At 42.9% G+C, this 23,432-nt stretch overlaps 1 protein-coding gene across 1 annotated transcript in view; it reads left to right on the forward strand.

Annotated features, from left to right (window-relative positions):
• LOC122808203 (hyaluronan mediated motility receptor-like) overlaps positions 1–23,432 on the forward strand; it is a 240,742-nt gene that overhangs the window by 769 nt on the left and 216,541 nt on the right. The window contains exon 2 of the mRNA XM_044079172.1: positions 12,677–12,836. Coding sequence (XP_043935107.1) covers positions 12,677–12,836 — 160 coding nt within the window. The remainder of the gene's footprint in view (positions 1–12,676; positions 12,837–23,432) is intronic.

Below are 23,432 nucleotides of genomic sequence, written 5' to 3' on the forward strand. Positions count from 1 at the left end.
GTTTGCATGTTCTCCCTGTGTTTGCATGGGTTTCCTCCCACATTCCAAAGACATGCATCTGGAGCATTTCTCCCCGGGCCTCCGCTGAAAACAGGCTCTGTGGAACCTAGTCGGACATTCCCGGTCAACAAATGTTAAATAATAAAAAAAAATAAAATAAAAAAAAAAATTGATTCAGAATACAAAGTTCGAGATGGTCATTTCAGTCCACTTTGCTTTTCGTGCACAAGGACTAATGGATGCACTCAGTAGATCTTCCAGAATCATACTATCAAATAAAATGAAGAGGCTGTCCGGAAAGTATCTATGCTTCCGGCTGGGAGTCAGTAATTACCAGTTCAGAGTACTGCCCTTTGGCCTCACTACAGCCCCCAGGTTATTCACTAAATACATGGCAATAGTAGTAGCTCACTTGAAACTGCAGGGATTCTGGGTGTTTCCGTATTTGGATAACTGACTCATAACCTCTACGACCAGGCATCTTCTAATAAAAGCTCGAGACTATGCACTCTGAATTTGCTCTTATCTAAGGATTACCATCAATCACAACAAATCTCAGCTAGAACAAACTCAGACACTAGAGTTCATTGTTCCGTACAGTATCAGTAAAAGCCTCCCTTCCTTTACCAAGAGTTCATATTATTCGAGTTCAAGTCAAAAAAGATAATTCAGAATTATTTTCTATCAGCTCAATTGATTCTACAAGCCTTGGGGTCAATGTCACCTGCAATAGATCTGGCTCCATTAGAAATATATATGAGAATTGTTCAGTGGACCCAGGCAACTCAGTGGTCTATTCTGCACCAACCCATGTCCACCCAAATCAGAATAACTTGGGCATGCTGAAAGTAACTATTGTGGTGGATGCATTCAGATCAGATATTACAAGTCCATCCGTTTATTCTCCCCCAGCCCAAAACCATAGTGACCATGGATTCTTCCCAGATAGGGTTGGGGGGAGTTCTTGGGAAAGACAGTCTAAGGCATATGGTCCCATGAAGAAGCCAACACTCATATCAGTGTCCTGGAAATGAGAGCAGTTCTAGCATTGCAGGTCTTTCAAAACTTCCTTCCAGTACTGTTGCTATTCAGATAGATAATATGTCAGTGGTATGGTACATCAACAAACAAGGAGGGACCAGATCTCATCCAATCAATTTCTGATAGATATGCACATTTAGGGGAAATCCATTGTGATGGCAGATAAGTCGAGCAGGTCCATTTTTGTTACCTCAAGACTGGCCTCTCAGCATGAGATTTGCAGAAAAGATTTTCCACCAGTGGGGCCAACCTTGCTGCAACCTCTTTACATGTCCCCTCAACAATAAGTGCAGCAGGTTCTTTGCCCTGATCCCCCTGCCGGAAGAATCACTGATGGACATTCTCCACAGTTGGCCACCAGTCTCTTCTGTGCATATCCCCCAACCCCCTTAATCCCCAAATTTCTCCAGAAAGCATCTCAATTAAAGAGCAAAGTTATCCTCATTGCCCCTTATTGGCCTCATCAGATTTGGTTCCCCTTTCTCTGTCCTCATCTAGTTCACCCTCCATAGATTCTGGATCGAATTCCAGACCTCTTGTCTCACCCGACAGACATAATTCATTCAGACATTTCATTTCTAAAGCTGACCGCATGGTTTCTCCACTTTCATTGATAGCTAAGCAACCTTGACTCTCCTCTGCTGTCTGTCATATACTTTTATCTTCCCATAAAGCTTCCACTAGAAAGGTTTACAGAAGTAAATGGAAAAGATTTGTTTTTGGGGCGCAACAAAAAGGCATTGATCCTTTTTCAGCACCAGTATATAATGTTTTTGATTTCCTGACTTCAGTCTTTAATGAAGGGGCTAATTCATCAACTGTTAAAGTACAACTAACCGCCATTTCAAATTTTCATATAGGAATTTACAGTTCTACCCTAGCTTGCTCAAAACTTTGTAAGGCCTTTATAAGGGGTAACCTTCTTCTGATGCCAACTTTTAAATATCCAGCTCCACCATGGGATTTAAATTAGTATTACAATCTTCCTAATTAGAAATAGACCCCAACAGATGACCTCGGTCAAGTGTGCCCCAGCTTCTACATTGGGCAGGGGGACTTTTTCCCCCAGCTTCCACACTGGGGGGGGGGGGGGCTGCATACTAGGTTATAGTGCTTACCAGTCCAAGTTGATAGGATGGGGTTTTGGTGACTGGCCAGAACTTGGGATATGGCCCTTGAGACTGCTGACCACAGGTCAGTGGTACTAATGATCAAGGCCTTTCCTTTACAGTTTTGTCTTCCATGTTTATCATAGTCTGTTGGTGCAGGTGTGAAGGAGGCCACATCATCTTGTATCACTGCTCACAAACCATCATCAAGCAAGAATTTGTCCAAAAGCTTTCCCTGCAGGTGTAGGAGCATGCCCTTATGGAGTATGGCCTGATGCCAGAACTTAGCCCAATGCATACTTCTGTCTCTTGCACACTACCTGAAATTGTCATGTTCTCATGTGCTGATTCCATATTGACCAGCCAGCCCCTTCACACCTTTTTGCATGTTTTCATATTGTAAGACCTTGTATATGTTCCGAAGTGATAGGTGAAACTCTCCATGTCATACTTATGAGAGCACGATGATTCAAAAGTCATTTTCTTTGAGACAGCAAAGGACACTGAGTACTTAACCCCGTTTTACCTCCTGGTGACCCAGTACTTGATAAAAGCTTCAGGCTCACAAGGTCCAATGTGGACTGTCCTCAGGCGATACTCTCTTTCACTCAAAATATATAAATGATTATTTGAGGGCAAGGATGGTTGATCAAGCTTTGGGTGATCCATCCATGGATTTTGTTATGGAGGCTGTCCAGGTAGCTGAAGCACTTTGAACTTAGTGTGTGGTTCCCTACGAAGATGTATTTTTTTAATAAGCCTCTGCCTAACTGGATGGTGTCTCACTGTAAATCCTGGAGCCTTGCCTTTCTGAATATTTTACAAACATACCACAAGTTGAAAGTCCAAAGCTTTAAAGACATGATCTATTTGGTCTTCAATAGCATCTGCTCCAAGCTCCTCCCCTTACCCATAATACACCTCCACTACCTTCCAACCCCCAGATCTCGTTTGCCGCAGCTTGCCTGAAGCATCGTGATCTCCTGAGCTCCAAGTTAGTGAGTGGGTTGTTTGCTTAATAAGCAGCTTTTCTTAAATTTTTTTGAGTGTTAGGTGTTTAGTGTAGGTTCCCTTTCCTCCTCCCCTCGCTGGTGTGTTGTGTATTAGAAATTTTCCTGTAGTTTCAGTGTTAGTTTTTTAGAGTGTATTGCTTCCCCTCCCCCCCTCAGTGTTCTGTGCGTCATGAGTGTGTGTGTTGTGCGTGGGTCTGAGTAGGAAATAGGTATTTTTTCTCCTTTTCCTTCTCTTTTTGTGTAATATTTTCTTCTGTAGAGACTTGGCTGACCCCAAGCCTGTCTTCAAAAGGTGCACTGAGTGTGGCCACAAATTGTCTCCAGCAGATGGCCACACTCTTTGTGTAATGTGGTTGGGTGTTGCCCATTTGAGTACTGAATGTTTTAACCCATGCGCTGTTAAGCACAGGAAGGCTGAGTTGGCCCTAAAAGGCCTTTTACCCACTTCTGAGGTGGCTGCCTCGTCCACTGCTTTGGTCATGCTATGGCCACCTCTCCTTCCTCTCTGGCCCTTGCTTCTCCTCCCTACCAGGCTGGGACTCAACCTCCTGTTTCCAAGCCTGTGAAGGTGGAGCACAGAAGGAGCAGAGAAAAGGAGAGTGAGCATAAAACAGACAAACACAAAGATGAGAAACGCAAGAGGTCTCCAGGCCTTCCTTCTCCCGCCAAAAGTCAGGCTCCGATCTCCAAGATTTTCCCTGGTGCCAGAGGAGATACATCCTTCATCTAGGACCTTGGTCCTTGACCTGCCAGGTCGGAGTCTGTGGCGTTGTCGAGATCCACGCATAGCTTTATCGGAAGTTGACATGGATAAAATGATGAGGAGGTTCATTTGTACTCAGATCCAGATGGGGGTCTTGCCAGCCCCCTCTCACTCTCCCTCTGGAGGGGGAAGCTTGCTTCCTTTTTTCACACCAATGTCTCCTTCTCTGATCCATCCACCGGTTTCGGAGTACTCTGATCTGAAGATGGCCTTAGTCAGGGGGTCGGCGCTGCTGGAGCATGTCAGATCCGACCAGTTTGGATCTGAGTGACTCTCGAAGCCGGAGCCTGGGTGTCAGATCTGAGGGAGCGGAACTTTTTCCATCAGCTCTGACTTTGTCGGACCAAGTTCCCCCCCTCAGAGCTCTGTCCACTTCGGGCCCAGCTCCGACTCTCACGTCGGATCTGGGAGCGCACCTTCCTTAATGGTGCATCAGGAGACTTGTTCTCCCTTGGTGTTCGACGTGGGAGAAAGGGTTCTCTCCACTGGATCAAGACCCTTGATTGTTTCCGCGGACTCCGCCCTGACTCCCTCGGCTGTGTCTACGAATCCCATAATTTTACCAGAGGGACAACCCATGCTTGACCCCCAGATGGTCCCCCCAGAGGAACAAATGGCTTGTGTGTTCCCCCGGGAGAGCCCCACTGGAGATGTCTCACAAGCATACTTGTAAGAGGAGATACTTAGACTCCCCTGAGTCCCTCACCGGGGACACGGATTTGGATGATGGGGAAGGTTCCCCCAGATCTCCTCCCGAGGATGTCTCCTTTGGAGACATTATGGAAATCCTGTGCCAGAGGGGAGGTTGGTCTGCCCCCAAACCTTCTTCTGACAAATCCGTGTTCCTGGAGGCTTTCGGCATGGACCCATCTACTTCCTGGGTGTCCCCTCCCACAGATCCCCTGCTGGACCTGGAAGGAGCCGGACACCGTGGAACCAATCCCAAAACATCCAGATAAGATCTTGAGTCCACCCTTAGATAGACCAGGGTGGAACAAGGGGCTCCCCTAGAGATGCTGTGATGGTAGCAGTAGCCACTAAAAAGGAACTAGCCCAGGAGAGTCCTTCAGTTCATCCCCCCCGACCGAGAGTCTCAGATGATGGACCGCTTAGTGAAGTGGGTTTATGCATCAGCGACTTTTTCCATCAGGGAGCTGAACTTACCTGGCCCACGTTATGAGACTACAGTGCGACCTGGTCAAGGAACTGGCTGAGTCTCTCCCTAAGTCCATGTCGCAGGAGGACAGACACGTTCTCCACAAGGATGGCCACTTTAAAAGCAATCTCCAGTATGTCCATGTGACTCATTTGTCATGCTACTGAGGGAGCGGCTAGGGTGGCTGGGTCCAGCGTGTCCATGAGGTGCAACTCGTGGCTCAGACAATACCAGTTTTTGGAAACTTTCAAGAAGTCCTTTGCCATCGTATGATGGCTCTACTCTTTTTGGTAAGACCGTCAAAGAGACTTTGGTCCAAAGTGAGAAAGATGGGAAGATGCTGTCTGCCATTGGAATCTGCTTTTCGAACCCTCAAAGATCCTTTTCCTGGAATCAGAGAGGGCAAAAGATGTGGTTCCGGAAATCACAGTATTCATGGGACACTCGGGGCTCTTTTTCCCCCAGAGGCAGAGGGGGACAGGATGGACGCCGGCCCAGAGGCAGAGGGGGTCTGAAGAATTTTGGGTCTCGAGAGCTGTTCTCGGATAGGCCCAGACAGCACCCCTGAGGGGTTGCCTGACTGCTGTACTCTGGAGGAAGTCGGGGGTTGATTGTCATTGCACATGGCGGCATGGGAGTCCGTAACATCAGACCGCTGGGTGCTTCAGACCATATCTAGAGAATACTCTATCCCCTTTGTGGTTCCTCCCAATCCACCCAAACACCTCCGGGACGTACTTCCCACACAAAGGGAGTCAGCAGCACTGGAAATCTCCAAGTTGCTAGAGAAACGAGCCATCAAACTCATCCCCCCAGATCAGTCCGGATCGGGCATCTACTCCAGGTTCTTTTTGGTGCCAAAGAAGACGGGGGACTTAAGGCCCATTCTGGACCTATCTACCCTGAACCTGTTGGTTTCCAAAGAAAAATTCCGGATGGTCACATTACAGTCCATCATGCCGTACCTGCAATTGAGAGACTGGATGTGCTCGTTAGACCTCCAGGATGCCTACTATCATATAAAGATGCACAGAAGCTCCAGGAGGTTCCTCCACTTCTGGCTAGGAGTCCATCATTACCAATTTTGAGCCCTACCCTTTGGTCTCACCACAGCCTGCAGGGTGTTCACCAAAGTGATGGCGGTAGTAGCGGCTCACCTGAGGCTTCAGGGGATTCAGGTCTATCCGTATCTGGATGATGGGCTCCTCACTGCTCCCATCAGGCGTCTACTTTCTCAAACCAGGGATTATTTCTTAAACCTTGCTCTTCAGTTGGGGATTACAATCAATGTATCCAAATCACTTCTAAATCCTGTCCAGGTAATAGACTACAGTGCAAAATCTTCCTGACCACGGAGAGAGTGCGAAACTTGAGGATGCAGGTTTCCCTGATCTACCATTCTCATCTTCCCTTGGCAGAATCCGTGCTGAGGGCCTGAGGTTCCATGGCAGTGACCATAACACTTCTTCCGTGTGCCCGGCTACACGTGCGAGTACTGCAGTGGACACTAGCGGTGCAATGGTTCCTGTTGGATCTTCTATTATCATATCCAATACACCTCACTCGAGTCTGCAGGTTGTCCCTTCTGTGGTGGATGTACTCTCCTGAAATCTTAGAGGGACGACCTTTTGTTCCAGCCCCTGTCCAAGCCACAGTGACCATGGATGCCTCCCAACTTGGGTGGGGGGGGCATTGTTTGGGCTGCACAGTCCAAGGCCTGTGGTCCCCCTGTCAAGACCAGTTTGCATATAAACATTCTGGAGATGGGGCAGTCCTTTTGGCATTGTAGGCCCTTCATGCCTTTCTTCCTCTGGGAACCATTGCAATTCAGTCAGACATGTCAGTGCTCTGGTTTGTTAACGAACAGGGAGGAATCAGATCTTACCCCCTTTGTCGCGAGGCCATGAGAGTGTGGGAATGGGCGATCTCCACCGGTCGCTTTCTCAAAGCAACACACATTCCGGGATGGTCCAGCATTCTAGCGGACAGCTTAAGTTGGACTATTCTTATGCCTTATGAGTGGTCTCTGAATCATTCAGTAGTGGAGCAGATCTTTCTGGATTGGGGTCAGCCTTGTTGCAATCTCTTCACATCTCCTTCCAACACAAAGTGCAGTGAGTTCTTCACTTTGAACCCCCTAGCCAGGGGAGTCCCCCAGAGATGCTGTGGTCCATGCCTGGCCTCCCGGTCTACTGTATGCTTATCCTCCAGTACCTCTTATTCCGAGGTTTCTACAGAAAGCTTGTTGACTGGGGAGCAAAGTGATCCTCATTGCCCCATATTGGCCTCACCAGGTATGGTTTCCCTTCCTTTGGTCTCATCTTCTGGCTCTGCCTTGGATCTTGGATCCCATTCAGGATCTTATTTCACTCCTCTTGAATGTCCCGCATCTGAACCTGAACAGTTTGAAGCTCACGGCTTGGCTGCTTAAGTTCCCCTGATCGTTAGGACTCCTGGATTATCCTCTTCAGTCAGATCTATTCTGGTGACAGCTCATAAGTCTTTCACCAGGAAGATTTACCGCAGTAAATGGAAACGTTTCACTTTTTGGGCTTCCCAAAGGAATTTAGATCCTTTCACGGCTCCTATTCCTGACATTCTCGACTTTCTAGCCAATATTTTTCAACAAGGAGAAAGCTCTTCTACAATCAGAGTTCAATTAGCTGCCATCTCTCATTTTCACGTGGGTGAGAATTCTTCCTCTCTGGCCTCTTCCAGGCTGTGTAAAGCCTTTATTAAAGATACTTTCCTGTTACACCCCCCCCCCAGTCTAGGATCCTGTTCCTCCATGGGACCTTACTATGGTTCTTCAAGCTTTGGTCACTCCTCCATTTGAACCTGCTGCAACCACAGATCATACGTTTTTGTCTTGGAAGATGGCATTTCTAGTCACTATCACCTCTGCTAAAAGGGTTTCAGATCTGCAAGCTTTGTCCATTAAAGTTCCATATATGATTTTCCATAAAGATAGGGTTTCCCTTCGGACCAGTCCGTCCTTTCTTCCCAAGTTTGCATTACAAGTTGACATCAATCAGACCATTAGCTTACCTATTTTCTTCCCATATTTTGCTAAAAAATGGAATACAGACTCCACTTGTTGGATGTCCATAGGCAGTTATGATTTTATTTACACAGAACTAAAGACTTTCGTAAATCTAATCGTTTGTGTCCTTCTCCAAACCCTTTTTGGGTAAACCTATCTCCAAGGTCACTATTGCTAGGTGGATTTCCTTGGGCATCCTTCAGGTCTATAAGAATAAAGGTTTGTCTCCTCCAGGTCAGGTGAAAGCTCATTCCACTAGGTCAATGGCTACTTCTGCGGCCTTTTTTTCTAGAGTTTCATTGGACGACATTTGTTCTGCAGCTACGTGGTTCTCATCTCATACTTTTATTTCTCACTACAAATTGGATTTGACTTCTAGAAGGAGAGCATCCTTTGGTTCCGCCGTGCTCCGGGACATCCTTCCATGAGGGCCACCCAGGAATTTAGTAGCTGTGGACTTAGTCCCACAGGTTGATGACGAAATGAAGTAAACTACTTCAGATAAAGAAGTTATGTACTAACCATAACATTCTATCTGAGTAGTTCTAGTTTGTTTGTCTTCAACCATCCCTTCCTCCTTCCCCCTGACCTTATCTTAGGAACAGCCTGCTGGCTGCAGTTTTAGTTCATGAAATATTCTTCAGGTTGGGTTCTCAGGATAAGCGTCAGCAAACTCGATTTGGGGGTTGGAAGGTAGTGGATGTGTATTATGGGTAAGGGGAGGAGCTGGAGCTCAGAGCAGATGCTAGTAAATTTGCCGGCTCGGATCCGATATGGATCCGGTACCCACAGGTTGAAGACAAATGAAGTAGAACTACTCAGATAGAACATTCTGGTGAGTACATAACTTCTTTTTTAAGTGGATCTCTGTCACAGTGGAGCTTAGAGGCCAAATTTAGCTAAGCTTTTTAAAAAACATTCTTTTAGTACTTTTTTCTTAGGAACACTTATTAGACCTGTCTGAATCAGGGTTTAAGGTGGACTGTCATGTTGACTGTGCATATGCTGTAACCAGGCTCAGGCATGTAACTGTACAAGATCACATAGTTGAATGTAGCTGAGAGTGTCATTCCCTCAGAGAAGAGATCAGGAGTATCATCCTGGATGCCCATTTTAAGGGGGAAGTGCTATTTGGTTAGGCCTTCTAAGGTCAAGTGGGTGATCTCCTAAAGAGAAAGCAGGGTATTACCACAATGGAGAACCTTTATAATCCCAGAGCACCTCTTTTATTTTTAATTCTTGTAGATCTAACTAGCCCCAAAAGAGGGAGAATCATTTTCACTTTCCCAGCATCAAATGGTCCTCCCTCCACCTGTCCTTTTTTATGTCTTGCAAAAATATGATTCCTCTGCCCAACTGTAGCAGTTTTGATTGTGGTCTGCAGCTGCCTGCGTGTGTGTGTGTGTGTGTGGGGGTGGGAGTTTCTGAGTTTCTTCTGTCTTGGAGAACCTTTTCAGTAGACAGTGGGTTTTAGATATCATTATAAGTTGAAGATTATGGGCCCTGCCATGGAATGGCCTGCATCAAAGGACAGTGCTGCCTTAGGGGGAGCTCTTGAGATTTTACCAGACTGTTGTTACAAGTGGCTGTTGATGTTCCTCATTTTGGTAAAATTGTGTGTGTGTGTGTGGGGGAGTTTCTTCTGTCTTGGAGAACCTTTTCAGTAGACAGTGGGTTTTAGATATCATTATAAGTTGAAGATTATGGGCCCTGCCATGGAATGGCCTGCATCAAAGGACAGTGCTGCCTTAGGGGGAGCTCTTGAGATTTTACCAGACTGTTGTTACAAGTGGCTGTTGATGTTCCTCATTTTGGTAAAATTGTGTGTGTGTGTGTGTGTTTGTCTGTCTGTCTGTAGGGGGGTACTACTTCATATTCTTGGTCCAAAGGGGATAACTTTTTTGTCCTGTTCTGGACCACAGTGTCCTCTGCACAGCCACTTAATTCAATTCCAGATGGTGACCCCTCTAGGTGTCATTGCCCTGTCTCTTGCAACACACCTGGATGGTGTCCTGGACATGGTAGGTATGCTCTGTGTTCTATATTGGGGATTCCTGCAGTTTACTGTTAAAATGAGGGATAACTTCAGCAGTATATTCTGAGAACATTTGCTAGGTTGTGATTGATGATTAGGGTTAAGCCAGTCCTAGGACTAATGAAGGGGGGTCCCTCATAGTTCTACTGATACAGTAAGAGCTTTACCCAATAGTGGCTTACTGTATTTTTGCTTACCTTTAATATACTGATAATGTGTTGCTTTGAAACAGTTAGTTTGCACAGTGGTGGTTGTGCACTTCAGTGTGTGTGTGTGTGTGTGTGACTTTCCATTCCTAAACGTACGCATTTAGCTATTAGTGTGTTTTATGAACTGAATGTCTATTTTGTAATCGATAAATACTCTGTAATCACTGTTTAGGAAGTATAATTTGTCTGTATCGGTTCCATTTGCCACAGATATCCCCTTTGTGTATGAACATCTAGTAAAGTGGATGCTTTGTAGTTATACCGATTTGTAAATGAAAGACGACTTAAAATGTATGAATAGATCAGTTCTTCTTTTGGAAGAGAAAGAGCAAACATTTGCATTGTGTGTGTAATTTTACATAAGTGTATCTTGAGAGAGAGAGATTCTGCCAGCTTGTCTCTCTCTCTCTCTCTCTCTCTCTCTACGCATAAGCAAACATCCAGGATATTTCTTTATAATAGCTGAAGTTATGGGAAAGAGTAGTGGAAGCTAGGTTAAGAAGGGAGGTGATGATTAGTAATCAGCAGTATGGTTTCATGCCAGGAAAGAGCACTACAGATGCAATGTTTGCTCTGAGAGTGTTGATGGAGAAGTACAGAGAAGGTCAGGAGTTGTTGCATTGTGTCTTTGTGGACTTAGAGAAAGCATATGACAAGGTGTCTAGAGAGGAGTTGTGGTATTGTATGAGGAAGTCGGGAGTGTCAGAGAAGTATTTAAGAGTGGTACGAGATATGTACGAGGGTAGTGTGACAGCGGTGAGATCTGCAGTGGGTGTGACGGATGCGTTTAAGTTGGAGGTGGGATTACATCAAGGATCAGCTCTGAGCCCTTTCTTATGTGAAATGGTGATGGACAGGTTGACAGACGAGATCAGACAGGAGTCACTGTGGACTATGATGTTTGCAGATGACATTGTGATCTGTAGTGAGAGTAGGGAACAGGTGGAGGAGACGCTGGAGAGGTGGAGATATGCTGTAGAGAGAGAAGAGGAATGAAGGTCAGCAGGACTAAGAAAGAATATATGTGTGTGAATGAGAGGGAGGATAGAAGAATGGTGAAGATGTAGGGAGTAGAGGTGGCGAAGGTGGATGAGTTTAAATACTTGGGATCAACAGTTCAGAGTAATGGTGAATGTGGAAGAGAGGTGAAAAAGAGAGTACAGGCAGGATGGAGTGGGTGGAGAAGAGTCTCAGGAATGATTTGTGGCAGACGAGTACCAGTAACAGTGAAAGGGAAGTTCTACAAGAGGGTAGTGAGACCAGCTATGTTATATGGGTTGGAGACAGTGGCACTGACAAAAAGGCAGGAGTCAGAGCTTGGACAGCAGAGTTGAAGATGTTAAGATTTGCACTGGGTGTGACGAGGGTGGACAGGATTAGAATGGAATAAGGTCAGCCCAGGTTATTAGAGGGTCAGCCCAGTTTGGAGACAAAGCCAGAGAGGCAAGATTACGTTGGTTTGGACATGTGCTGAGGAGGGATGCAGAGTATATTGGGGAAAAGATGCTAAGGATGAAGCTGCCAGGTAACAGGAAAAGAGGAAGGCCTAAGATAAGGTTTATGGATGTGGTGGGAGAGGACATGCAGGTGGTTGGTATGACAGAGCAAGATGCAGAGGACAGGAAGAAATGGAAACAGTTGATCTGCTGTGGTGACCCCTAACGGGAGCAGCTGAAAGAATATCTTCAGCCTAGAAAGATTGGATTAGCACATGCCATCAAAAGAAATGTTTAATAATCAGTATGCTGCTTTTTCTGGTATGCTGAGAAAGTGCCAGCTGATTCAATGAAGCTAAACAATTTACTGCATTGCCTTTAGTAATTTATTTGTAAGAGGCTGGTCCATTGTGAACAAGGTTCTATCTAACCTGTACTGCTATACAGTGATGTTGAATGCATCTTGTTAATGTGAGGAGTGGTTGTGTTCCTCTTCCATTCACGTCCTATAACTCTTGAGTTCAGTGAAGCATTCTGAAATAAAGTAAAACTAGGTTACTTGAAATTGTAAGCTGATAGCTGGCCCATAATCAGAAGTGGCTTTAGAGGAAGTAGAACTGAATATCCTGCTTTTCTCTTTACATTATTTCTAGCTCAAACATATATAAACTCTCCGCACACCATGCTGTCAATGTGCTGTCTGTGGTGACACTGGCTTTGCGAAATACCTCTGATTTTCAGTATCTTTACTGGGAAGGGCAGAGAAATGGAGGAATAGTGTGACAGTACTGTTTCCAGCTGGTTGAGAGATCACGTCAGATGTTTCTTATTACTCTTATGGTGTGCTTGAGATTGTCATTTTCTTTTACAGCCTGAAACTGGACATTGAGGAAAGGGAACAAAAGTTGCTTGTGGCACAAGATGCACAAACATCGAGCCAGATGAAAAATGAGGAGCTACAGGTTACCTTGAAAGAAATTGAGAGTATGCAAGTGGAGGACAAGCAAGAGGTGCAGGAACTGAGCAGACAGGTATGACTACTGAAAGGTGGTGAGAATAAGATCCTGATGGTTGTGCCTTTCATGGGAGCATATACTTGTCTGGTGTTGAGGTGGTGTTTATAAAATAAGAAATCCATCCATTTCTTTTACAAATATGGTCAAATGTACTTACATGTGTATTATAATAAAATTCTGTATCTTATTTCAAGGGATGCTTTGCATTGGGTACCAGGTAGTATCTTCACTTCTGTAGACCCTAACTTGCTACACAACTGCTCCATTATATAGCTCCTGTGCTCTGCCTGGAACACAAGTATCAACTGCTGACATGTGCTTAGACCTCCACCTTTCCCAGATCATTTTTGCTACCCGTACTTGTACTTTCAAATCTTGATTCCATTGTATGTCAAGTAAGTTGTTATGTTTTATGCAAAAGATACTACAATCTCCTAAGTGTGCTGCTGTTCAGTAGCATACCAGCTGGGAGCCCACCAGTGTGGCTATGGGAGGAATACAGATGCTTTTTTTTTTGTTTTGTTTTGTTTTGTTTTGTTAATGTGGATATTTATAGAAGAAGCAGTGAGAAGCTTTGCAGCCCATCTTGCTGCTCAGATGGCAGCAGACAGCAGTAACCAGTGCATGGATCAGCAGAAGAGTTCCTCACATGATCACAAGCAGGAGCAGGACAGGGGGGAGAAGCTGAGGGACATAGCCAGGCACAAGTTCATTCACACATCCACCAGCTAAACCTACTGTAAAATGACTTTCATCCTATTGCTGATTTAGGACTCTTCATTTTTCTGAAAGTGACTGAAGAGGTACTCATTTGATAACCACCTTTGGAGGCAAGTTCCAAAGTGTGAGCAGTGCTTACCCATTCATGTGTTAGCTAAAGGGAAGGGGGGCCTGTCGGATATTCTAGGTAAGCTTGTTGAATTCAACAAATATAGCTCTGTAGTTAGACTTTAACCCAGGATGGCTTGTTCTCTGATTTTCCTTGAACTCCAGTTTTGCCAGTAAGAGTTGAGGGACTGCGCATACTCCAGCAATTTAAGGCACTCCAAGTCTTCCACATTTCTTAAGAGGCATCGGGTATACAGCTTAACCTCCAGAACCACCCACAGACCCATCAACTTGAGAAATATCCCCTAAGCTGAAAGTTTATTTATGGATTTAAATTGCTTTTCTAAGCTTCCATCTCAGTAGTACTATAGTCCAATGACATACACACATGCTTTAGCTGATGCAGTCCTCTGCTTTTCTCTTGCAAGTTGCTGCTGTTATGATTCATCTTATATGCAGTCTGTTATGAAACTTCTATTGGTGGAATGGTAAAGGTGTAACTGTGGCAGCTGCCATCAAGACCCATTAAAGAGAGACTGGTAGCAGCTAATATCACTTTTGGTCTTAAAACTAATCAGAACTTTAAGATGAAGGTGTTTTGTCAGATCCCATTGTTCTGTTACAGCCTTCAGGGGAAATGTGCTGTGTTTTAGCTTGGTAGATTGTAGAATACAGCTTCTAGTAAAAATCTGACATTATTTCACTCTTAGAGCAAATCCATTTCTTGTCTTCTGTAGAAAATGAAATGGGTGCTTTCCAGTCTCAGATTTTAGCATGCTACAGTTTTTTCAATGTTGCAATGCATTCATTTATGCACAGTGAAGGATTCATGTTCCTTTTCTTGCTGGGAGATAGTATGGATACACTAGCTAGTTGGTGGCACATGAAGACCAAAAACAAAATGAAAATGTGTACAAAATATGGAAGATAAATTCAAATAAAAAATGGAAATGTATGGGAAATGTAGAAGATACCTATGCAAAGCCTGTATTGTCTATTGTTATTTGTCATGTGGAGCTTTTCTCCATAGTTCTTTATTGAAAGGGGGGCGATCTCATACCTAATCAGACAAACCAGGTTAAGAAATGCCAAATAAATAAATAAAATATAGTCCTCTAACCAAATGAAATAGAATAACATTTTCAGAATAATCTGTCATGACCCACAGCTACTACACAGTATACTTTGTCAGTAATTTGTAGGTACAGTGAGTCAAACAATCTGTCTTGTTCATAAGTGCAGCTGGGGATGGACAAAGGGTGCATCAATCCTGGGAGCAAGATAAGGGGTGTGATTGATTGGAAAATGACAATTGGTTGGTTATGAATTCATTTTCATACCTCCATTTCTGAATGCTGGTATGGAAGTACTGTTTTTGTGGTAGGGTCTGAAGCAAAGCTTTTGCTTGTGGTATTATTAGTATTTATTTTATTTTTATTTAACATTTGTTTACTGAGAAAGTCTGACTGGGGCAGAACCCATTTTCAGCATACATGCAGGGAGAAATGCTCCAGATGCATGTCTTTGGAATGTGGGAGGAAACTGGAGCACACAGAGGAAACCCACACAAACACAGGAAGGACATGCAGACCCTGCACAGAAGGCACCCCAGCCAGGAATCAAACCCGAGGACCTCTTGCTGTGAGGCGACAACGCTAACCACTGGGCCACCCACATCCATCCATTTATAATAATCAGTTTGCTGCAGTTTTTCAACCAGAAGACTTTTTTTTTCTCCTCCTTAAATTAGAATTGAGGTGTGCCATAGTAGGCATTGGTACTGGGTGCTAGATGCAGACGAGGTATCTATGGCTCTGATCTTATTGTACTGTCCAGGCATATTTGTCAGAACCTACACTTGCCTGTTTTGGGCTGTATCCATGCATGCAGATAGTATTCATCCTTGTTTTCTAAAACCCTGTTCCCCATAACCAGGCCATTCATACCCTTAATAAAGTCTTCCCTTACCACCACCAGTAGCAGACAGAAGTAAACTAACTGGTGCAGTTTTTTGTTTACTTTAAAAAGGGCATCTGACTCTTTATCTTTACATCAATTACTTTGCTTAAAACAAGTACACTTATTTGGTATTCTGATAGCATCCTATAACACAATACAACAATTTACCTTCTAGTCAGCTTCTGTGCTTTTTTCATTTCTCCAGTATTTTCCTTTTGAACTGTGGAAAACGTTTCATTGGCTAAGTCTCTTTGTGGGCTTTGTAGCAGAAGAATGAGAAGTAACATCCCCTTTTGTTTGCTGGCTTACTCTTTGTTAAATAAACTTTTTTTTTTCCTCCATAACCTTTTCCTTATCAAAAATGTATTGGTTCCCCAAGGGAAAAAAATCTGATAGCTGGATATAGCAGCTTGAATCTCATACAGCTGCAGGATTCTTCCCAGGGAGAGTTGTCTTGTCTCCTTTCCAGGCTGATTTTCTCTTGAGTTATCCAAATATCTTTTTGCTGGTATCCAGGCAGTATAAATACTAGCTAATGACCAAATTGTACCCTAATTGACGGCTACAGTGACCTTTTTTTTTTACATTCCTGTTTTCACACTGAGAGAGCTCAAAATCAACCTTTTGATTATTATGCAGCTACCATGGAAGTCCATTGTTAGACTGTTTGATCACCTTGACATTATAGTTAATATAGCCAAATTTCAATTCACACCTATGCTTTTTGTGGGGTATACCTTGTGTACTCAGGCCTGCAGATTTTCCTGCCACAGAACAAAATACAGGTACTTCAAACCTCATTGGGAGGCACAGCAAATCAAATTCTTAAAGGACTAGGTGAAAAAGAACTATGAGTTCACATGGTCCCGTACACCTGCATTATACGGTCATTGCAGTGACTGCTCTAATTGCAGTAACGACAGCATAAGCAGCACTTTTCACAATGTGTTGTCTTAGCTTAATTCTGCATCAAGCACATAACTCTTGGGTTACATGTACCTAGCTTGTTCTTTGGGAATCCCTTCTGCATTATCTGTACATTCCATTTGGTTATCATAGTTGTGACTTCTCTGGAAGTAGTCATTTCTAGGGAAGAACAACCCATGAGTTTTCACCATCCCAGAGGCTTCAGTTACACATCACTGTTTTAAAAATGAAGGCAGTGCTAACATAACTGCTAGCCTTCCAAAACAGTATTCGCCAGGTGCTTTGGATGTCCATATAGCCAACATGGCAGTAGTGAAGTGTACCAGCAAGCAATGGAGAAATCATATCTTTACTCTTTGCAAAGAAGCCTTTGAGCTCTGGAAGCTTATGATCATCTACAAGCTGTTTCTGATACTCATACACATACACAATCCCACAGAGATCAACACACTGGTGATAGACTCATCAAGATCGTATTCCTGCTATGTGAGTGGTCCATATACCAGAAGATCATCAACAAGGTATTCAGACACCAGGAAATCAACCACAACCCCATTTGCTTCATCCCACATTATTCTTTCTCATCCCAGCACACCACAACATGGTGTGGGATGCACTGATGGAGAAGTATACTTAGTTCTGCTATATGAGAGAACAATAAAATGATGTGGATACTGACTGGTCATTGTTTTATTTCCTACTGGTGTTGATGGTCTACAGAGTGTGTAGTTGGAATAGTTCTGCTATATGCCCACTTTTAACTCCACTATTCTTGATGACAGTACAAAAAGCCCAAAAGCTGAGGTCCAGCTTCATCACCACACTGGTCCAGATAGTCGTGGTTCCCCTCTTAGCACCACACAGTCTGGAGCAACCTCTCAGATTGCTACTCTTTCTGAGCCTGATCAGTTATCCCAGGATGTCTCACCTTTAAGCTGTTTGGGTTTTCCAATTTTAAGTGTACCACACAGCCTTGATTCACACCTATAGAGCCTGACATCATCATCATCTTTGACCCCCTCTCCCCATTTTCTGTATGGCATCAGGGTATAGCATCAACTGCTGCCACCTTTCTCAAAAGAATGCCACTGTTCTACCTTCTTCGACAATCATGCCTGACTTCCACAGGTCTTTTCTCACATATTCCATTCTTCTCTTTGATGGACATCCTCATTTCCTCTTGCTTTCTTCTTGTCTCTCCCATATCTTCTTCACCAAATCATTTGCTTTCATGCATGCATGCCTGAACCACTGCAATCTGTTCTCTTTGACCTTCTCTGCAGATGGAGCTTCTTTGGCTTCTGCTCTGATGTCATAATTTCTCTGTCCTACCCATGGTATGCATCCTGCCACTAATCTCAGACACTTCCTTAACTGCTCTGCCTTTAGTGGCCAGGTTTCTGTATATACAGAAATACTGGTTGCATCAGTGTTTTGTACACCTTACTTTTCAACTTGTTTGACATTCTTCTGTTACAAACGACCCCTGACACAGTGTGCCATTTGACTGCAGCCCGTGTGACTCTAGCTTTGACCTTCTCATTCAGACTTGACTTCTCTATAGCCACCCCTTTCGTATACTTTAAACTGTTAACATTGTCTACTGTTCTCCCTTCTATCTCAGTTTTCCCCTTCTTCTGTTTCTTCCATTTACTGCCATAACAAGGGTCTTGTCTGTACTCGGGTTCTTCCCATATACCTTCAGTTTTGCACTTCATTTCCCTATCATTTGCTGGAATCATTTACAGATTCTGCTTGTAATGCCACATTGTCTGTATGGAGCAGCTTTGTTGATTTGTCTCCTTCAACTTTTTTGCTAATGCAATCCATCACCAGTATAGACAGCAGTAGGCTCAGAGCTGAACTCTGATGTACACCCACTCCCAGTAGGACCCCCTTTGTGAGGACAAACACTGTTCAGACTTGTGTCATGGTCCTTGTACATAGCCTGCACTAATTCTACTAATATTTCTGGTATTTCAAATCATCACAGGACTTCCCAAATTGGCTTTCTTTGGGCCTTGTCATATGCTTTCTCCACTGCTCATTTGGACTCTCATCTCATCTCTAGCTTCTTCTTCACTATCTGTGTCACTGCAGATACTGGGTCAGTTGTGCTGCATCCTGATCTGAAATTGAACTGCTTGCCTCCCCATCTTATTTCTACCACTCTGTGTATTCATTTATTAGTCAGTCTCTCTCCAGCATTTGCGTGCACTATGACAGGAGTTTAATAAAGCTATGCTGACCCCAGTTGTGATCGTCCCCATTGTTCTTGTACATTACCACTAGAATGTTTATTTTCCAGTTAACTGAGATTTGCCCTACTACTATAAATACCTTCAGTAGCCATTTTCCCCAACTCACTCATTATCCTGATCATGTCTACCATCACTTTAGATGAGCCTGCTGCTTCCCCTGACTCCATTTTCCTCACTGATATTCTTACTTCTTTTAGGGTGGGCTGTTCTTCCTCTTTCATTGTAGGCTGTGTAGGGGGCAGTAAAGCTTCTGCATCTGTTGTTTTTCTTCATTCAGAAGCTGCTGGATATAGTCCTTTCATCTGCCTTTGATGTCCTGTGAACTGGTGAGCAGTTTGTTTCTGGCATCCATTATCAATGCAGTCTGATAACTGTCTTCCTTATCTTTCTGTCATTGCCTTGCAACCTGATAGAATTTCTTTATGCCATCTGCTGAGTCACTTTTCAGAAGTTGGTAGAGTATCTGTGATGACTTTTTCTTTCGCTGTTGCATCTGATGTCTTAGCCTGTTTGTTAGTCGAGCAGTATTCCTCCTTAGCTTGCTCTGTATTTTTTGTCTCCCACTTTTTCCTGTTCTGTCTTTCTTTTGATAACTTCCTGGACTTCTGCATGCCACCACCAGCTTTCCTTATATTCTTTATTTCCCTACTTGGCTTGACCGCATATTTGTTCTGTAGTTCTCACACACATTGTTTTGAAACACTGCCATTCTTTTTCTTCTACTCCGCCTACAGTGTTGGTTCTTCTTCCTGAGATGCTAGAGTCCTGAGTATTTAATTGTAAACTTGTCCCTTCACTCAAGTCAATTTTTAGGATTTCAGCTTCATTTCTGTTGACTTTGGAGGCTTCTTTTACCATGCTTGCAGCTAATTGTGGCCACCAGTGATTATACTGTGGGCCAAATGTTTTACTGAGGATGACTTTAGAGTCTCCGATTCTATCCCTATGCCCTTTCTATACTAAGAAGTCATCTACCTGAGTAGCGTGTTCACTTTCTGTCTTGGGGGGGAGGGGGGGGGACGACTAACAAGTAATTTCTTAGACAAAGGTCTAGAATTGCCACATCTTCTTTATTCCTGTTACTCCACCTTTGTGGACTCGAGCAGTTTTTCTGTCCTATTTTGTCTGTCTTAAAATGAGCATTTCAGATCCCTCATTATCAACACCAGCTCATGTTGTCCTGCTTTTTCTAGTAGGTCCTGCAACTGCTGTCTGAATGTACTTCCTTGCCATCGCAACCTTGCTGTAGGACATATAGAGGTATTCATAATCTATCTTTACACTGGAGTCTGCTCTGAATCCGTCACTAATTCTGATGACATCCCTCACTACATTTCCTGTACCATTTGCAGTCTATCTCCCTCCTGAGTAGTCGACTCTGGATCCCAAGTCAAGTGGCTCTGCTGCACTGCCCTTCCACTTTGTCTCTTGGATACACAGGATGTCCAGTCCCTTCCTTACCATCCTGTCATCCACTTCAAGCTGCATCCTGTCAGTGAGTGTATATTCAGTGTAGCAATCCTTAATTCATGTTTAGCAGGTTGATTAATTTTACTCCCAGCTTTCTAACCCTGTCTGGCTCTCTGAATATATAAAGAATCATCTAAAGATTGTCCTACTTGAGCATTTTCTACCTCTGTGATTTCTTGAAGATTGCCAGCGTTGATATATGTGGGGTGGCAAGTTGGTCAAAAATAAACATTTTCACTAAACACATCAAACTAGGTATCACTTCCAGAGCAGGATCCGGATTTGGGGCTACAGTGGTGAAGAGGCTTTTCCTTTCTTTTTTCTTCTCTTTCCAGCATGAGATCTTTGTTATTGTTAGACAATTTAGGTATTCAGTGTTGAATAGTAAGTAGATCTACTAGTGTGCAAACAACTTGAGGCTCTAACTGTAGAATGCCAAGCAAATATACAAAGCCACATTAAACAGTTTCGGCTTGTTGCAGTCAGCTAGATTATAGTAAACTATAACATTTTGCTAATTGAGTGCAACTCTAATTATTACATGCCGTGCTTTATATTTATGCTTTAAATGAAATTAGTTTAGAGCTTGCCTTAGTGTAACTCATTAATAAATACAAAATAAATAGTAAAGGGGAGGAGTGAAGGGGGCAGTGTGTCCCAATCAATGTACAATAAAATTTGACTTTCAGTGGCTAGCAACATCTTCACTGTGTGTGTTGATACCAGGGAACAGATTTATTTATTAAAATTTGCCTTGCTCCCCCTTTTTAAAGCTCTTTCTTCATTTTTTGCCACAGTTTTTATTACACCCTCAGGGTCATTTGTTAGTGGGATGCACTGTGTTCTGGGACTTCCATTTCTAGTCTGCAGTTTTTTTTTTTTTTTTTTTTTTGACAAGAATAGCATTAGAAATAAAAGTTGGTACTTATGTAGGGGTAACTGATCACAGTCCTTAATCCCAGAAAATTACCTCTGGACACAACTCAGTTTCACCATCCATTACTAAGTTTAACATACCCTGACTTCCCTTCTTATACTCCCCCAGTTTTCAACAGTTTCAGAATATATGTAAACAGTCCCCTCTGTATCTTGTTCAATATCACTTGTTCAATATATATATATATATATATATATATATATATATATATATATATATATAGGCACAGCTTATGCAGTTATGCTACAGTATAAAATAGCAATGCAGACATTTCTAAGTTAATATCCAGAACCTATGTGACCTTGTTACTTGGGCATAAGACACATCCTCTCCTTCTCCTGTCTAATAATTTGGGTTTTTGTCATTTTAGGCCACCAGTTTCTTAGGTGATGATTTTGATCTTATTTATATTCCAGTAAAAAATATTAGCATGCCCATTTAGCTTTCTTTTAACCAATTGAGTTTCTCTTGTTTTAATTATTCATTCTACTATTTCTGGTTACACTTCTCTGGGTCCCCTTTTCCTTTTCGCTATGCCGGCCTCCTCAGCTAAACCTTGAGCCATGAGGACATCCCTGTTATCTAGATCATATTCATCTACGTTTAGGTTTTGAGCAAGTTAATAAACTCCCTTCTACCTGAAACTGACACCATTATCTAAATTTGTTTTGCATCCTTGCCTTTGCCCAAACACATTTTTTGCTGTATGTCTTTCTGCGAAGTCCATATTGTAATATATTTGTAATAATTTCTTGGCACCATCTGCAAATCATTGTAAGCCATCCATTGAACAAGTTATTCAGAACATTCATTTTAAAATTATTTAAGTTACTGTTGTCTGATATTTCCAATAATAAAAACAGGTCAAGCTTACTAGAGGGTCTCATGTACTCCTTTAACATATCCTTTCATACTGTGGAATAGGACTGTGTCACACACACGTTATACTTTTTAAGTGTTATACCCTGGTAATAATTAAAATACGAGATACTGAGCTGTCACTTGCTTGGGTAAAAGTATTTTTTGGTAAAAAAAATATTCTTTCCCAGAAAATTTCTGTCTAGGAACCTACAAGTACTGGATGTATATGTCAAATCTGAGGAAGAATAAATGTTTGCAAAGCCTGAAGAGTTTTAAAGTATGTCATTTTTCAGTTTTGAAAGAAATCAGCCAATTTCCTTTAATTTAGCTTAGAAGATCTGCCATGAGAGATTATGTCTCTTAAAGCCATTTCCCTAGATAATTTCAACTCAGATGGCCCTCCTAAGAAACTGTATTCACTTCTCAGGTGGTCATAATTTACCACCATTGATTCATTTTTCAGTGGATTGAACCTATAGCCAAAAATCAAACTAAATATATTCAGAATGTGAGCAGTCTTCCAATATCTGCTGGTGGTTTTGTTAAAGTTAAAAATGCTGTCTTTTATCATAGATTTTAGGCCTATGATTTTCTTGGTTAAAATTCATTAGGGTCTTTCCAGTTGAGTGACATGTTAGGAGTTCTACATATCAAATGAGGCATTATATTTGATGGTGGGGTTGCTAAAGGAATAGTACAGTGGTAGTATGACTTCTGTGAATCCCAGTAAGTATCTTCAAGATCCAGAGAATTCATCCTATCACTGTACTCTTACCTTTCTCTGCAGACTTCAAGGTATTCACTTTTACCCCTTATTTGATGATTGCTGCATTAAACCTTCTTCCGCCTTAGGCACTCTGACATCCATCCACCTTACCATAAATTTTTTCAGCAGGCTAGGCTTCAAGATAAACCTGAAAAATTCATGTTTAACCCCTGCTCATCACATGTTAGATTTTATAGGTTACCTTCTAAATATCTCTCTGATTAACAGCTTTTCTTCTCCAGAAAAAAATGTCTTCTTACCTTCATCACTTCCTGAGCCTGGCTCATCAAAACTGCTCCATAGCAAGGGAATTCCTCTGGGTTCTGGGTTACATGGCCTCTTCAATTTTTACAGTTTGATTTGCCAAACTCCACATGAGGGAAATTTAGTGGTTCCTCAAATCAGTGTCGACCCAGCATCTACATCCTCTATCTTTTCCAGTTCCTGTTCTCAGTTTCAACAAAAAAGAGGTCATCTGGCAAGCAAACTAAGTCCAGGTCTCCCTTCCCCCATTCCTTCTCAGTCAGTCACCACAGACATCTCGGACTTTGCATGGGAGTGGTATCTTAAGAAGTCAGTATACAGGATATGTGTGACCCTCA

The sequence above is a fragment of the Protopterus annectens genome, chromosome 8.part0 (genome assembly GCF_019279795.1).
Source record: "Protopterus annectens isolate FY-2018-M chromosome 8.part0, PAN1.0, whole genome shotgun sequence".
NCBI lineage: Eukaryota > Metazoa > Chordata > Ceratodontiformes > Protopteridae > Protopterus > Protopterus annectens.